The sequence below is a fragment of the Nilaparvata lugens genome, chromosome 3 (genome assembly GCF_014356525.2).
Source record: "Nilaparvata lugens isolate BPH chromosome 3, ASM1435652v1, whole genome shotgun sequence".
Classification (NCBI taxonomy): Eukaryota; Metazoa; Arthropoda; class Insecta; order Hemiptera; family Delphacidae; genus Nilaparvata; species Nilaparvata lugens.
Genome location: NC_052506.1, coordinates 55,490,009 through 55,505,475, shown reverse-complemented (window position 1 = coordinate 55,505,475; position 15,467 = coordinate 55,490,009). Strand labels below are relative to the sequence as shown.

The window sequence follows — 15,467 nt, the reverse complement described above, 5'->3', positions numbered from 1 at the left end:
TTGAATGAATCTAGCATTTCGATAGGGCAATGAGAGGGATGATATAAGAGTTAATACACTGCACAGTGTGCAGAAATTATCACCTTGAAGTGGAAGGACATACTGTAATAATTGATTGTGTTTCAAGCCATCAATTATGATGCCAAAAATAATTGAACTGTATATGATATGAAAAAGCAATTTGTAATATAATAACTATAGATAATTATATTGTTATGCATCTACATAAATTGGCGGAGCTTTGGACATATCAATGTCCATTCTTCGGAAAGAATATTAAAAATATTTCCGCCTCAGACAAACCTCTGGCGGAAATGGACAGCTTGTTGAAGATCCTCACCGGCTGGTAGGCCAAGCTGCTCCTGAGTCCACCCCAATCTACAGTAAGGGAGGTTCAGCCTGTGCCTGCAGTCATGCCGATGATGCCATCAAGAATAAATTAGAGTTCTTTCTCAAAAACCCTTCCAACGGGAGTACAGGGATCTCGAGGTTGAAGTTCTACTCATTGATTACAATGCTGTAATAGACTTATGTTTATTATATATACGAAATAGTCGAAAGTTTATTAATATACGATTATATTAGCTTTGAACAGCTTTGTTACGTTCAAATCAACTACAGAAAATGTTGAAAGTTTGTATGTCAATAAACTGTACAAACAGTATTGAATGAAAAAGACTAAGAAATTGTCAAAAAACCACTGATTTATTGATAATTAGAAAGACCGGTTTCGGTTATTACACCATTGTCACCATAAACAGTTTATCAGAGATTGACAATGGTGTAATAACCGAAACCGGTCTTTCTAATTATCAATAAATCAGTGGTTTTTTGACAATTTCTTAGTCTTTTTCATTCAATATGAATAATTACCACAATATCAACTTCTCAACTACACAAAAAATGTACAAACAGTTTTTGTTGAGAAAAGGTCAGACATATATTTTACAATCTTCATTAATTTCACTGTAGAATCCAAAATCATCAACATCCTATGTTTGTGAATGTATTATATTAAAATGGTAAGGGGCCATAATTATTCAAGCTTTGTCATTATGAAGACTTTTCCACCGTGACCTCCTTCAATTTCGCTGAGCTGTAATTCGTACTTCCTTCTTTGTGTTTTAGCTGGGAATAGGAAAGAGTTTGATTAGAATAACTCGCCATGCAATTGTACTGTTATTTATTATACACCAGCAGTTCTTGAGGTAGGAAATCAGCAGTTCAGATAACAAAGAACAAGAAAAAATATGGGTTGGTTCTCTTTACTTATTACCTCGCAACTGTTGGGTTTGGATTCAATCTATTTTAATCTATTCCATCACTCTTCTCACAGTTGAATCTTTATGATGATATCTTTCTCCTGCAAGGAAAGGAATACTCGATTTTGAGTATTGAGGAGACATGGGACTATTATGATAATATAGGCTACATTCACTCACCCGATAGGTTTCCCAATCAACCATTATTTATCTATCTAATTCAATGGAAACAAAGCTTTCCCCTTCTTTTTGTAAACACCAGATAAATTAAAACTAGCAATAAAATATTGCAGAATCCATCCTTTTATTCAATAATTCATTGAATCTCTTTTTAGTGATATATTTGTCGACAGAGTTGCAACTGGCTTACTTCATTTTACACAATTCTATCTAATGTATCCATTTATTGTCATGTATATTGATTACATATTGAATCTAGCTTCAAGTATTCTCATCAATTATCACGTACACTGGATGTAATATAAGTTGAATTTTTGTCATTATCATAGGATTGATGTAACTTTATTCTTGATTTTTTGATTAATCTCCTGTGAACCCTTCTCAGCGTTTGTAACTCATTGTTAAAAAGTTTTACTTGCCTTAGGTGGCATTCGATCTTGGTAGTTAACGTCAACTCTAATTGCACGAAGCCATACTTACTCCAATTATTATTCTTATTATCATAACTCAACTTTTAAAAATTGACTTTTTATTAAATTTACTGTAATTTCTTTGGTTTTCTTGTGTTTCAGCCTACGGAAAAGTGTTCCTGGTGCGTAAGAAGGGAGGCAAAGACGACGGCCGTCTGTATGCGATGAAGGTGCTGAAGAAGGCGACCATTGTGCAGAAGAAGAAGACAACTGAACACACAAAGACTGAACGACAAGTGCTCGAGGCTGTCCGGCAGTCGCCCTTCCTTGTCACACTGCACTATGCCTTCCAGACTGACGCCAAACTGCATCTCATACTAGGTCAGTGCTGACAGTTTTAAGTGAATCTCTCCCTAGCTAACCAACTCTTGTATCATCTGTGATATACGAATACTGACAGTTTCAATTGAATCTCCATATACCAAATACCATGCACCAACTACTAATCAATTCTTGTCCTATGTTTGGTCCCACTATCAACGTGGCCCACTTTCAGGCTTTTTAAATGGTCTGCATGACACTGGAACATCTTCACTAGCTGGCCCCCTTTCAGGCTCGTCAAATTGCCCACACTTTCAAGAATTTTCGAATAGTCCACCACCCTCTGGAATGCATGTCCTACCTGATAAAGATGGAATACGAACTACATTTTGTGTTAGTTTTTGCTAGAAGTCAACCAAACCCTAATGGACATGAAATACCACTTTCAAATTCCAATTTATTCAGACCAATTTACAATAATTCAACTCCAAGTCATATAAATATATAGCTTTTCAAAGTATGAAAATATGAAGCTGAGATAAATCATGATACTTTAAAAATGGCAATTGTTCTCATGATGAATCAAGTGTTGGAAATTGATGAGAATTTGTGAAGAAATTTTCTTTTTAATAACTACCAGGAAGTTGAATTAATAAAATTGTTTTTTCCTCGTACAGTATTCTAAGTAGACTACTTCTTTAAGAGTTAGTAAATAAGTTCAAAGATCATCAGACTGTCAAGGAAAATATGAATTTATCTTCAATCAAATCAACATGAATAATTCTGTCCTGTATTTTGTCCCGAACCAATGAAGTTCTAGGAAAAGAAGAGTAACTTAGTTGAGCTTAGAAAATTCTACTTCTCGGAATAGCATTTCAAGGCATTCCTGGAAAATTAGTACTGTAGAAATCAAAGAAGTAAAAAAATGCTGAAAAAGAAAAATCAGATGAAAAAGAAGATTATCTCATTTCTTGTGAATCTAGGAAGTACCAATTCATACTTGTCTTTTTATCCCTTGTATCAGGAAATTTAATTTTCTTACTGCTTATAACCAGGTCTTTATCCTATCGAGAAGTTCTATTATGAACAATTTGACAAGTACAAATTAGTTGGGGCTTCGGGGTGTTGAGAGGATCAATGCTCTCGCTGTTGTAAGGGGTTGATGTTTCATGAGGGGGGTGGGAGTTGTGAAGGTTAGGCGCGACGTTGTTGTAGCTTGTAAGCGAACGGCCCAGAGCGCAATGCACCGCACCCACTTTGAGGTTAGGTTTGATCGAACGTTCACCCTCTGCTCAGTCGTTACGCTGTGACAAAGAGGCGCTGCAAATATGCGCTGTTCATTTTTGCAGCCACTTTGACGGCACCTCCTTCTCAACATGTAAAAGAGATGTGACCTCTGTGAACTTTGATCCTGCTGTGAGACATCGTTGACGATGCTATTTGCAGTCGATTTTTTGGAAGTGGGTGGCTGAGATGTCTGGATGTTATGATTGAAGATAGTTAAATACGATAGGAATAATTCTTCAATACATCCACCCCCATGAATTTATTGAATGTTCAGAGCTATTAGTCGAAAATTGGATGTCATTGACAGACACAATCGCCATCCATAAACTGCGTCCTTCATTGATTGATCATCATGATATATCATTGAAGTTCTCTTAGAAAAAATATATTTCGCTTCTTGGAGAATTTGGAGTAATGTAAATGATCAAAGCTTCAGTAAATTAGAATAGAGTACTGTATCATCCATTCAGTCCTCTTTGTGACCAGCGTCAATGCTTTTGTTGTCTCTTATGAAATACATTTTACTGTATTATCATCAATATTATAAAATCAGATACTGAACTCTTATTCAAACTTAATAAGTATTAATCATTTTATGATTATACAGAATAGTTGAAAAAACACTATTTTTACCGTGGAAAATTCAGAGAAATTGAGACAAAATTGCAGTTCATTATCCGTTCAAGGGAAAAATAGATATTTAGTGAATCAATACATAGGCCTACTGAATTACTCTTTAGAAGTATGGGATTAAGCTCCTTACCAGTAGGTCATAGTAATCAGACGAACTTTATTATTTTTGTAAGCTGTACCTAATATGCCCGTCACTTCTCAGTCAGTTCTTCGCTCGTTTCAATTTCTTACGTCTTATAGAAAGTTTCCCTAGATATTTGTCAGTTGTGGTATCTAATTCTAACAGATTTCAAAGTCTACACTTCTATTCGAGTTGATAGGATTATGAATCTAAAGAGAAAATGTTGTTTATAAGTTATAAGTGAAGTGAAGTGAACAGTGAGCAGGGAATGAATATTCGGGTCTCGGGTTATTGAACTCTGATTAATACACAGTGCCTTCTGAATGCCGCTCCCAAAAATCCAGCACCTATCACAGGTTATCTCTTGCATGAAATATCATGACTTAAATCCGTTATGATTATGATGCATTGTCATAATAATATTTACAACCTCACCAAAATAGAATATTCCATAGAGTATCAACAACATACTCGAAATGTTGAATACCTCTATAATGAATATTATCTATCTAATTAATATGATCGGGTAAATTTAATGCATAATGATGTAATATCATAATCATACAGTAAAGTTATAAATAGATCCAATACATTCTCATTGTGATCATAAATATAGTATCTCTAATGGTGATAGTACAGGATAGTAAACTTTCATAAGAGGTTTTCAATTAATGAACTCAATTTAGATTGCAAATGAAGGAATAAATGAATTAAAAAAATAATTCAACTAATCCAGATAATCCAAAGTCAGGATCATTTTTCTCATTTGCAAGTTATTCAACATTGAATCCTGGTTTTACTCGTACAAACTCATTAATTTATCAATCTTATCATTTTACATGCATTGTAGTTTCAAATTAGTTGACAATTGGTAATCGATACAAATTCATGTGTTTTTAACTAAAAACCACAAATCTCCACTTTTGATTTTCAAATTTGTAAAATTCGTAGAAGTTATAAGGATTGTATTTGAGATGTTTCTACAACATTATACAAATACTCTTTGACTCATTCAGCAACAGGCTTGAATTTTAAAGCATGAATTATAACACATATCTGTTTTGATTATCATGGATTCCATCCAGTTTCCATTACTTTTCATCCAATACACATTGATAAATTAATCCACCAGCAGTATTCAAATCATTTCAAATATTGAACTTTTTCTTTAATTCATGACATTTTCGAAACGTTTTGTTATCTGATAACCTTCTCATTTACAGACGAATATATTGTTGTGTTATCATGTGTAAGGAGTGAGGACATTGATAAATGGAGTCCTCTCAGTTGTCTCGTTTGTCCTTGTGATAAGGTGGAGAAAACTTCCCGTTCAAGTGAGCCTGTCTTGTACATTAAAGTACTTCATGACTATATCTAGTGCAGTTGCGCTGTTCGCTGCGTTACCTATTTTGCTGAGAAAAACTTGTTATATAGTACGGTCGTGAAGAGACTGAAGACACAACGGACAACACTCTTCACTCTGGGAAGAATGAGGCAACTTTTATTCGATGAAGCAATTCTATGGGATAGTGATTTCCTCCTCTATTCACTCAATTTATTTTATTATAGTTTTTTCAAAAACCATCTTTTTCTCCAGGAAATCAGATTTTCTATGAAGTATACTATATTTTTATGAATATCAGGCTACATTTTTATTCATGAGATGAATAATTCATGATGTATTATTTTAATTATAATGATGCATTATTCAATTAATTCATTTAATATCAATATGATAAAATAATAGTCTTATTATGGAAAGAATAAAACCATTTCTCTTCTATTCACTAAATAGTTGAAATTGAATAATTTTTTTCAATAGAGAAGATTGTTTTCATAGTGAATTATATTTCCTTCTTCGATCACTGATGGCAATATTAATAATATTATCGATTGTTTAAGATTTACGTTATTTCAATTTAAAGGTAAAAGGAAATCTGTTGAAGAAATCGTTTGATTTTTGAAAGACGAATCTCAAATGAAGTTGTAATTCAAAGTGGAAAATGCTCCCTAAATACCTCCTTCAATCACTCATAACAATAACAATAACAATAATGAAAGATAGTTTAAAGTATGATTTCATGTAGAGGTGAAGGTGTTGCAGGTATAGAAGTTTATTAACCACGCAATGGACATCTTATTTATATTTACTTATTTATGTATTATCACAACTCGTTTTGTCTTCAATTCAAAATGCCACCAATCTATAAATTTTGGTTGTCCGATTTCTATGTCCATTATACAAAATGTTACAACTGTTGAATTTAGGTCAAAGTCAATTTAGAATGTAGAACATTGAGTTGATTGTAGGTTAATTTGTGTGATAGGGTTGCTCTTTTCCTTATGCCGGGAGGCTTCCAAGCGGTTCGGTTCCATATGGCTCTGTATATGTAGTGTACCTCCTGTGGTCTTGACTTGAATAGCATTCTTTAAAAATTGCTTTATGACGTACTTCGCTTACATTCTGGTACAGTATTTAAATTTAATGAATTTAAAAATTATGTTGTTGAAATTGATTGATTCAGTATTTATAAATGGTCAGTTTTCTTTGAATGGTGGTCAATACCTTATCAGTCGTGGGCTTTCATCGATGTTTATCAATTTAGTTCCTTCATTTTACTTAATCTCGGTCAATATCGACTAGTTTTTTCAACAATCTCGATTTATACCCAAGTTAATCAGGTATTTGTGCGGCTTTTCCGGGTTCTGAACTTGATGAGAGGAAGTTGTTATTGGCAAAAGGTACAACCTTGTCAAATGCTGCAAAATATGTGATTTTGAAAGCTCTTGCTGCATAATTTATTATTGCCAATGCAATTAATATCAGGTTTACTCAATATATCATGGGAATTGTGGGTTCAAGGATTATGATATGGAAGGTTTTATTTTAGATAAAAATGAAAACCCTCTGTGCAGCTCTTTTTCAAGTATCTTCACATTCTTAATCTTGTTGTAAATAATTATTGGAGTAATGCAATTTAATTTCATTCGAATGAAAATCCATTAAAATTTGTGGAGCACGAGTAAAATATTGCGTTTCAGATAGGCTTATTTCTCTGACGTTTCCTTGTTTCTTGTATCACCTCTGCTTTCACCCATCCATCATCACAATCAATCACCAATTTACATGTTTCATCGTAGTTAAAACTCTTATAATCTGTGTAAATCTTCTCAGGTATTTGTAGTTATTGGAAAAATGGCTCAGGATTTTCAGCCGTTTCCAAATATCAAAGGAAACATTGATTAAGATGTTCAAGTTTTTTGATGAAGTGATAGCAATTTCCTGAACTGCTCGAAGAGAATATTGTTCAATCCGACCATTTGTTAATCGTTTTGTGGGGGTCTGAGGGATGAGGGAGGGGGGCAGCAAATTGCAATGAAAACGATGCAGCCTGGATTGTTCGCGTGACTGACTGGACTCTATTGACTTGTTAAATTTTGATTTATAGTCGAACATTTCCATTGCCACGACACACACAGAAAATAATATGGATGAGAATTGTATCATGTGACTTTTTTGCATGACTTATTGTCAAACTGCGTAGTTATGTCCTCTAAATGTATTCAATTGTTTTGCGAAAAAAATTCTTCCGTAACTCTATGCTCATTGGCCGTGAAGCTACAACAATAAATGGTTCACAGATTGCTTGGTTCCTCTCTCTTTCTCTTCGTTGTTGTTAAATCAATCCTCTCTTCCTCTCTTCTTTCTCTGTAGCTTTTAATTTAAATTCTTGTTCAAGCATCCAATATTGTCTTTAAACTTTGTTTAAAATTGTGTGTTTAAATTTAAACTTTGAACCCATAATTTTCCATTCAATGAAGTCTGTTGGGGAAAAGTTCCAAATTTTCACTGCATGTTTGTGCATTTTTTTGAGTCTGATCCATCCCGTGTTGATGATTAATTTTGACAGATCAGCTACTAGTACTTTGATACTTCATTATAGTTTAGTTAGTCTGTCGATGCTTCATGAATGTTACACCTGTATACTGGGTATGAAATTCATGATTGAGCTATTATGTCACACATTCAAGACAATTGAATGTATGCACTGACAAGTTGCGTACACCTGTAGTACACATTGTCATTGAAAAAACCTGAGCAAGCTACCTGAATGTCAATAATTCTCAATGTGCTCACATGAATTAGATTCTCAAATGTATTTTGTTGGATAATTATTATAAGTTCTTGAATGAAAATTTCTCAAGACATTAGTGTGATTTACAAATTTTGTTAATATATAATTTAACAACCTATCATTTTCATCTAAAGAAAATCTAGCATTTGATCAAATAATATTTGCAACTTCAATCTAAAGAAATTTGAATAGCTGATATACTAAAAGTTCTATGATTGTTGTATAGTATTCGATTTCCTTGACCAAATTTTGGTCGTTGTCTGGTAGTAACAAATCCAATCTTTTTGCTGTAAATCATAGATTCATTATATGTGAAGTATCATTCGGATTCGGGTAGGATACTGCAATGGAAAACCTTGCTTGATTTTTCATCACAGAGGGGGGGGGGGCAGGAAAGAACGAGGGTTGGAAATTGCGTGTCGAGGAGAAAGGTCGCTAGGAAGCAGCAGTGGCACTCTAGCATTACCATTACCATTCGGAATTTACTGTTCCACCCTCAGCTTTCCATAAAACCAAGTTTGGGTTTGTGCTCAACCCTCCTAACCAACTGGCAACTTCATATCATGCGTTTAAAGCGTTTTTTTAGTGTCCTTTTCCTGGTTGCCCATTTTTATTGTCAACTCACTGCGTTTCATGAACTCATCTCCTTTCATCTTTTGTATAAATCGTGTATCTCTGGTTCTTGGAAATTGATTTGTTTCATAGCATCCAATGTGAATTGACCTGTTCTCCAATGTTTCTTGTCTTCATTTGCTGATTGATATCGATAATAATGGGGTTCAAAAGTATCTTCTTCTGTTAATAAAACACTACATTTATACTAGTAATAGAAAATCGATTAATTCAGTTGAGAATAAGTCACTTGATTGGGTTGCTATACAATACATGAATGCTTGGAAAATTGTAAAAAAGCCAAAAAGGAAAGGAAGCTTGACTCTTCTTATTTATTTCTCTATACAGCTGAGACATTTTTCAAAATTCTCTTCACAATAGTAGCCTACGAGCCTACCTACAGTCAATCCTGAATATTTTGTAATTCAAATCAATGTTGACACTAAAACTGAAATCGTTGTGCCGTCACAGTATGGAGTGAATGCTTATCATGGAAAGGTTAGGTAATGGGATTGTAAAAGCGGCTGCGAGTGCGTTTAGTCCCGGATCTCCAACTCCTCCTCATCCTCCTCAGTTGATCGTGCATGGTTCTGAATTGACGTTGATCTTGGTGCGTCTGTGTGCGTGAGTTGCGTGTCTTGAGTCATGTAGGCGCCCATCTATACACATGAAGAGTTGGGGCACAGCATATAGGTATAGAGTGTGTGGTGTTGTTGATCAGGGGCCGGGGGGGCCTCTTCTCTGAGCATTCTGACGCTCCAGAAAAAATAGCAGAGACGCATGTAGGCCAGTGGAACGCGCTTACGCACGCACGCACATATGCGACGAATTGGAGCGCGTATTGGTATTGCCACTGTCACGATGAGCAGGAGGTTTTATTATTACCTTAGTGAGGTTTATTTCATTCTGTCATCATTGCTTGAATGGAAAGCAATGATGTTATCTCAAGGCATGCTGACAGTGAATCTCACATATCAAGTTGATGGTTTTGATACCTGGTTGATTTCTTAATATTAGGGGTTGTGTAACTGTAATTTATTTGGAATTAACAACTCTTATTCGATGCTGGACTGGCTTGGTATAGTTGAATTTTGAATAGATTTGGAGAACAATTTATATTCAACCATAAAATAATTAAAATATTTGTTGTGCAAGTAGTAGGATGACCATTGGTTATAAGTATTATAATATATTGGTAATAATTTTTTATAAATAATGTTAACGACCACACAGTACATTCAACTTTATTAATAGTTCATATAAAAACAAAATATATATCTAACCACAAAGGTTGATAATTCATTTCACAGTTGAAAGCCACAAAACTTTAAAATAATTATAATTTGAAGCGTTGAATTGTGGGTTAGCACCTTATTCCAATGCAAACATAGTGCGGTGCGTGTGCCATTTCAATTTGATTGAAGTGCTATTGTATGCTAACGAGAACGTGGAGACATTCGACTATTTTCAATAAGCCTCATTAGAAGTCCCGCTTTGAATGGGAATTAGACGTTCAATTAGAAGTTGCGGTTTCCATACAAGTGGTCTGAAATTGGGAATGTATAAGCCCCATTCTACTTTCATGCGAAAATTACAATAACATTTCATGCATATTTCAACCAACATTTTTCAATTTACTTCATTTCTCTCCATTTAAATACAATAAATTTAAAAAACAAAATTCATTGATAGTTCCTAAGTCAAGTTACGTTAGCGGCCGAAAAATAAAAAAAATAAAAAAAGATAGGCATTTCATAAAAAATTCTACCACATCAGAGCTTACTCATAAGAAAAAGTTTCAAATTACGAATATTCTCTCTCTCAAAATAATCAATGATTACTCTGAGGCTCAACTGTATGATGTAGTCATATTTCATGTGCAGTAGTTCAATTTATTAGTATAAATTGAATTAATAAAAAATTAGTTCAATTTTCCAGTAGTTTCAATTTATTCAGTAGTATAGGAATTAGTAGCGTTTATAATATGAGTTTAAGCAATAGAGTTTATGATATGGAATATGCCTATACTTAAGGTTATAAGCATCTGATCAAAACAGAGGTCTTTTTTGTGTCCTTTCTCATAAACATCAAATTATTATCCATGTACAGAAAGTTTAAGCTGTCTATATCAGTGGATTCATCGATGATCCTCCTGTATTCAGCTTTTGTAATGTCACAGGTCTCAAACTTGAAATTCAACCTCGAATTCTAATATATTAATAATACTTTCCATCAGAGTTATGTTCAAGCAATAATATTCAATGAAATTGTGATTATTGGAAGTGTTTACTGGTAGTTAGGAACTGCTTCATCGAAACAATTTACGTAACGTGATTCGGAGTCTGTCTCTGTCACTGAATGTATTTATGTATTTTGTATGGTAAAAGGAATGGCGTAATGCACTGTTACGCAATTCACCACGAACAATGGATGTGTAGCACTATGAACGTCACTGTGAAAATCATCAACTTTTCATTAATAGCGTGTTAATGATATGTCATCGGCTTTCCCGGCATAGCAAATTCTAGTTTTGATTCCATCAATATAATGTTGATTTTCTTTCGCTTCCTTATTGCTAGTAAGCTAATCTATTATAATTTAGTAATTCCGATAAAAAGATTGAGCTATCCAAATTTAATGAAAACAATGAATAATAAACATTACATTATCATTAGCGTCAACAAGTGATACTTGAGAAAGGAATCCCGACGATGATTCTATTATCGGATTTGATTTTATTGCAGCATTTGTTTAATCAGTCAAAAGTACCAGTAGATGGAAATCCTCAGTTGAAATTTGCAAACATCGGAGCTGATTTCATGATTCTGTTATGCATCCATTTTATTGTGATACCTGACAAAAATGATTTTTTTTCATATAACTCCTCAGGTTTTTTATTTATGAAGATGGGTGTGCTTACCTTCCAAGCTAAAATTGTCGATGTTCCGTTTATGTGAGCTATATTAGTAGTGGACTACTAAAGAATCTTTATTTTCTGTGGAATGAGTGATGAGTTTCCCTTCTGATATTTACTGACAATGTCATCTCTTGCCAGTATTGTTTTGGATGATCAAAATGTAGTTATTACGCGATAGCTCTTTATCAGCTCTTTCGGCGCACATAAAAAGTTAACAAGGTGTTGGTACGAAAATTACACTCTGGATTTGGAACAAGAAAGTCGGGATAATAGAGGAAGAAAGTAAGCGAGATGGAGAATTTGATGAGGGTTTGAAGAAAAACAGTAAATAGAACGCGCGCGCGCGCTTGCGTTGAGAAGAGATGTGCCAAAAGGGAGAAGAGAGCTCTGGGCTGTCCCAGTTCTGTCATGTCTTTTTTTATCTGAAATGGCATTTTCCGACGCCCTATTCATGTACTGTATTCACCATCACCAGTTGTAGTCTGTAGACTGTAGTGTTTAGTGTTGCTGTTTTGCTGGAAATCTGAACGTTGGCGCGCTCTGTTCTCACCGCGTTTATCACTGTACCTTCTCTTCTTCTAATAAGTCGAGTTCTATTATTATCCTACCCATTTCAAAATGATGATGAAGAACAAGATGGTAATGATAAGAGGAAGGGGAAGAGTGGAAGAAGGAGAGTGGTGATTGGCAGAGGTTCCGCTTGGTAGAGGGTCGAAGGAGATGGAGTACGATGATGAGGATGGTGATGATGATAATAATGATGATGATGTTGATGATGAAAAGTCGAATCTAATTAAACTATTTGTCACTATAGTTATTGCTACTGTTTAATAAGTTTAAAAATGAGGTATCCAAATAGGATAATTGTTTTTAAATGTAGACACAGTATTGATCAAATATGCCTTGTAGACAGAGAGTATTAGTCTATAAGAATGTAAGAATCTATAGAGTATGTAAAGCAGAATTACTGAGTATAGAATACTCTGTATTACGTATAGTATACTCTCTTCTTGCAAATTAGTATAAGCATTTTTAATTTTGGTTTCATGTAATATTTTTTTCATTTTTATTAAGCTGCGTTTAAACCAAAATTATTAACAAAATGTTAATATCTTAATCCTTATAGATTTTATTAGATTGAGCATAACTTATCATTGACATGATGAACATATGAGTTTGTCAAGTTCCGTTCAATCTAATAGAATCTAAAAGGATCAAGTTATTAACATTTTGTTAATAACTTTGGTGTAAACCCAGCTATATACTTCAACTTTTGTATGAATCAGTTGATCTGCAACTGCATGACATCGTTGCAACTTGTGTAATAGAAGGGTATAATCCACTGCTGTAACTAGCAATGTACTGACAGGGAAAACATTAATTTTTAAATTTGTTATGGAAAGTGGAATATTAATTGGGAAACTCTTGTTCCTAAATAAATGTTTCGAATTGGGAGGAATAACTACAGATAACTACAGATAACAAATTCAATCTCACTAAACTATTCATGACCTTTCATAATATGCAATACGCAATCTGTGGTCAGTTATTGAATTATTCATCGATAACCTTATTTTCTCTTTCACACAATGAGTTATTGCAACGAAAATCAATCCCTGCATTGTTTGTGTAATATCAGTTTTACTTTTATACATATTATATGATTTCTGCCAACATGCACTCCATTTCAGTAGCTCTTTATTACAACCAGTGAGTAATGAATTTAATATTAAATATTTTAATATTACATTCTATACTTACTGATTACAACTTGATTCCTCTCACTAGTGTATTAATATAATAATACTCGCTTTTGCGGCTTACGATTATTCTATGATTCCATCTTTCGTTTTTACCGAAAATCAGTTATCTTTAATTATCATTTTCTGATTTTTCTTAACGTTTACGGGATGATTAAATAACTAGCTATATATAGCTATTCTTTTCCATCTATGTATGTGATTATAATCAACATTGTAATTTATTCCAAAGTAGCTCAATAGAAGCGACAACATAATATTATAATACATTAGTACATTACTATGGATTGGTTGTGTTGGATGCACAAAACCTATGAATCTATCTATCCCTTGAACATTTATGATTTATCAGTTGATGATATTTTTATGTTATGCTTTCATGCTATCTCAATATTTGTTGACAATTTCACCTCCTTACGGCCGAATCCGATGCTCAATACATGAAAACCGGTATTCCAAGTTAAAATGTAGTTGTGATCTTTAACTCCAACCGTTGTTATTCCTTGCTAACAAAGTCTGGGAGTTCAAGAGCTGTGTAAATCACCGTCTCGAATAAAACCGATCAAAATGTTCCAACGGCAAGTTGAGAAAATGAAATCTCTGAGCTGCCATTCCTCCCTCTATCTTCCTCTCTCCACCCTCCTTTCAATACTCTGCCATATTCTCTCCTCACTCTCTTTCTCCTTCGCCAACTTGAGTACTGGGAATCGATTTCAAACAACTTTCCTTTTAAGAACGTTTAGTAACCGCTTTGCTCTCGTCATATTATTATTGTAGGGTTTTAACATTTGCCCTTCATTTAATAATAAATTCCTGTGATTCAATCTTACTCACTCAAACCAAAATACTCTTCGATAAGTTTTTGTTATCAGTAATTGAACAAGTATCTTATTTGTACCGTTCGATTCATGATAGATGATAACCATCTGTGAATTGTCTGCGATTGATCAAGTAATTGAACCTTCAATTGAATTGTGATTTTGTAATAGGACATAGGAGGTCATGAGAAATTGTATATGGTTAGTGAGATAGTTTGTGCTAGTAAAGGTTACATTAGTGATAGTTGACCTTCAGCAAACCTAAACCTTGAAAGTTTTATCTCGTTCAACTTGATGTTCAATACAGTAATACTCTTTAAATGCTCACATAAACTTGTCGAAATTGTTCCTTAATATGAGACATATCAAAAGACGAAAAAAACTGCGTCTGGCTTATTATTCCAGTTCAGACTTCGAAGTATTTATATTCCAAATTCATGCCCTCATATCTTGCAAACTATTCCTCACAATAAATTAATTTAATCACAAATTATTAGCTTCATTGCACTTGTAGGCATTTCAACCTTCTTTGTCCATAAACAGGTGCACTTTAATCCAGCCTTCCCACCGATTTAATTTAAAATTATTTATGAATACATTGGAGCAAGGAGTTAAATTGATAATCTCATTGTTCATCAAAGATGTTTTCTCAAGTGAATCTCTGAATAATTATCATTCATCATTAATATTTTTATCATTGAATGCGTGTGAGTTAGTTGCAGCAGCGTATCACTTGTCATGAAAATTTGATGATTAGTTTTCAGTGTAACGAATTAAATATGTTATGTGGGTACAAGGACGCCCAATGAGAGCTGTGTACATGATACATGAAGTCATAAACTTATCACAACTGTCAGATTTCGGGCACAAGGCTATGAACTTATGAATACACTTGAGATCATAAATAATTAGTATTTCATGCACATGAACGCCCGGAAAATGAAAATTGAGAAACAATGCTTTTAAAAATGTTATATAATTTTCCTAATAGATTTTAGATAAATGATCAT

At 33.7% G+C, this 15,467-nt stretch overlaps 1 protein-coding gene across 1 annotated transcript in view; it reads left to right on the top strand.

The window, feature by feature from the left end:
- Positions 1-15,467, top strand: part of LOC111056134 (ribosomal protein S6 kinase alpha-5) — a 105,600-nt gene that overhangs the window by 44,818 nt on the left and 45,315 nt on the right. The window contains exon 3 of the mRNA XM_039422838.1: positions 2,015-2,233. Within this exon, the coding sequence (XP_039278772.1) occupies positions 2,015-2,233 (219 nt within the window). The remainder of the gene's footprint in view (positions 1-2,014; positions 2,234-15,467) is intronic.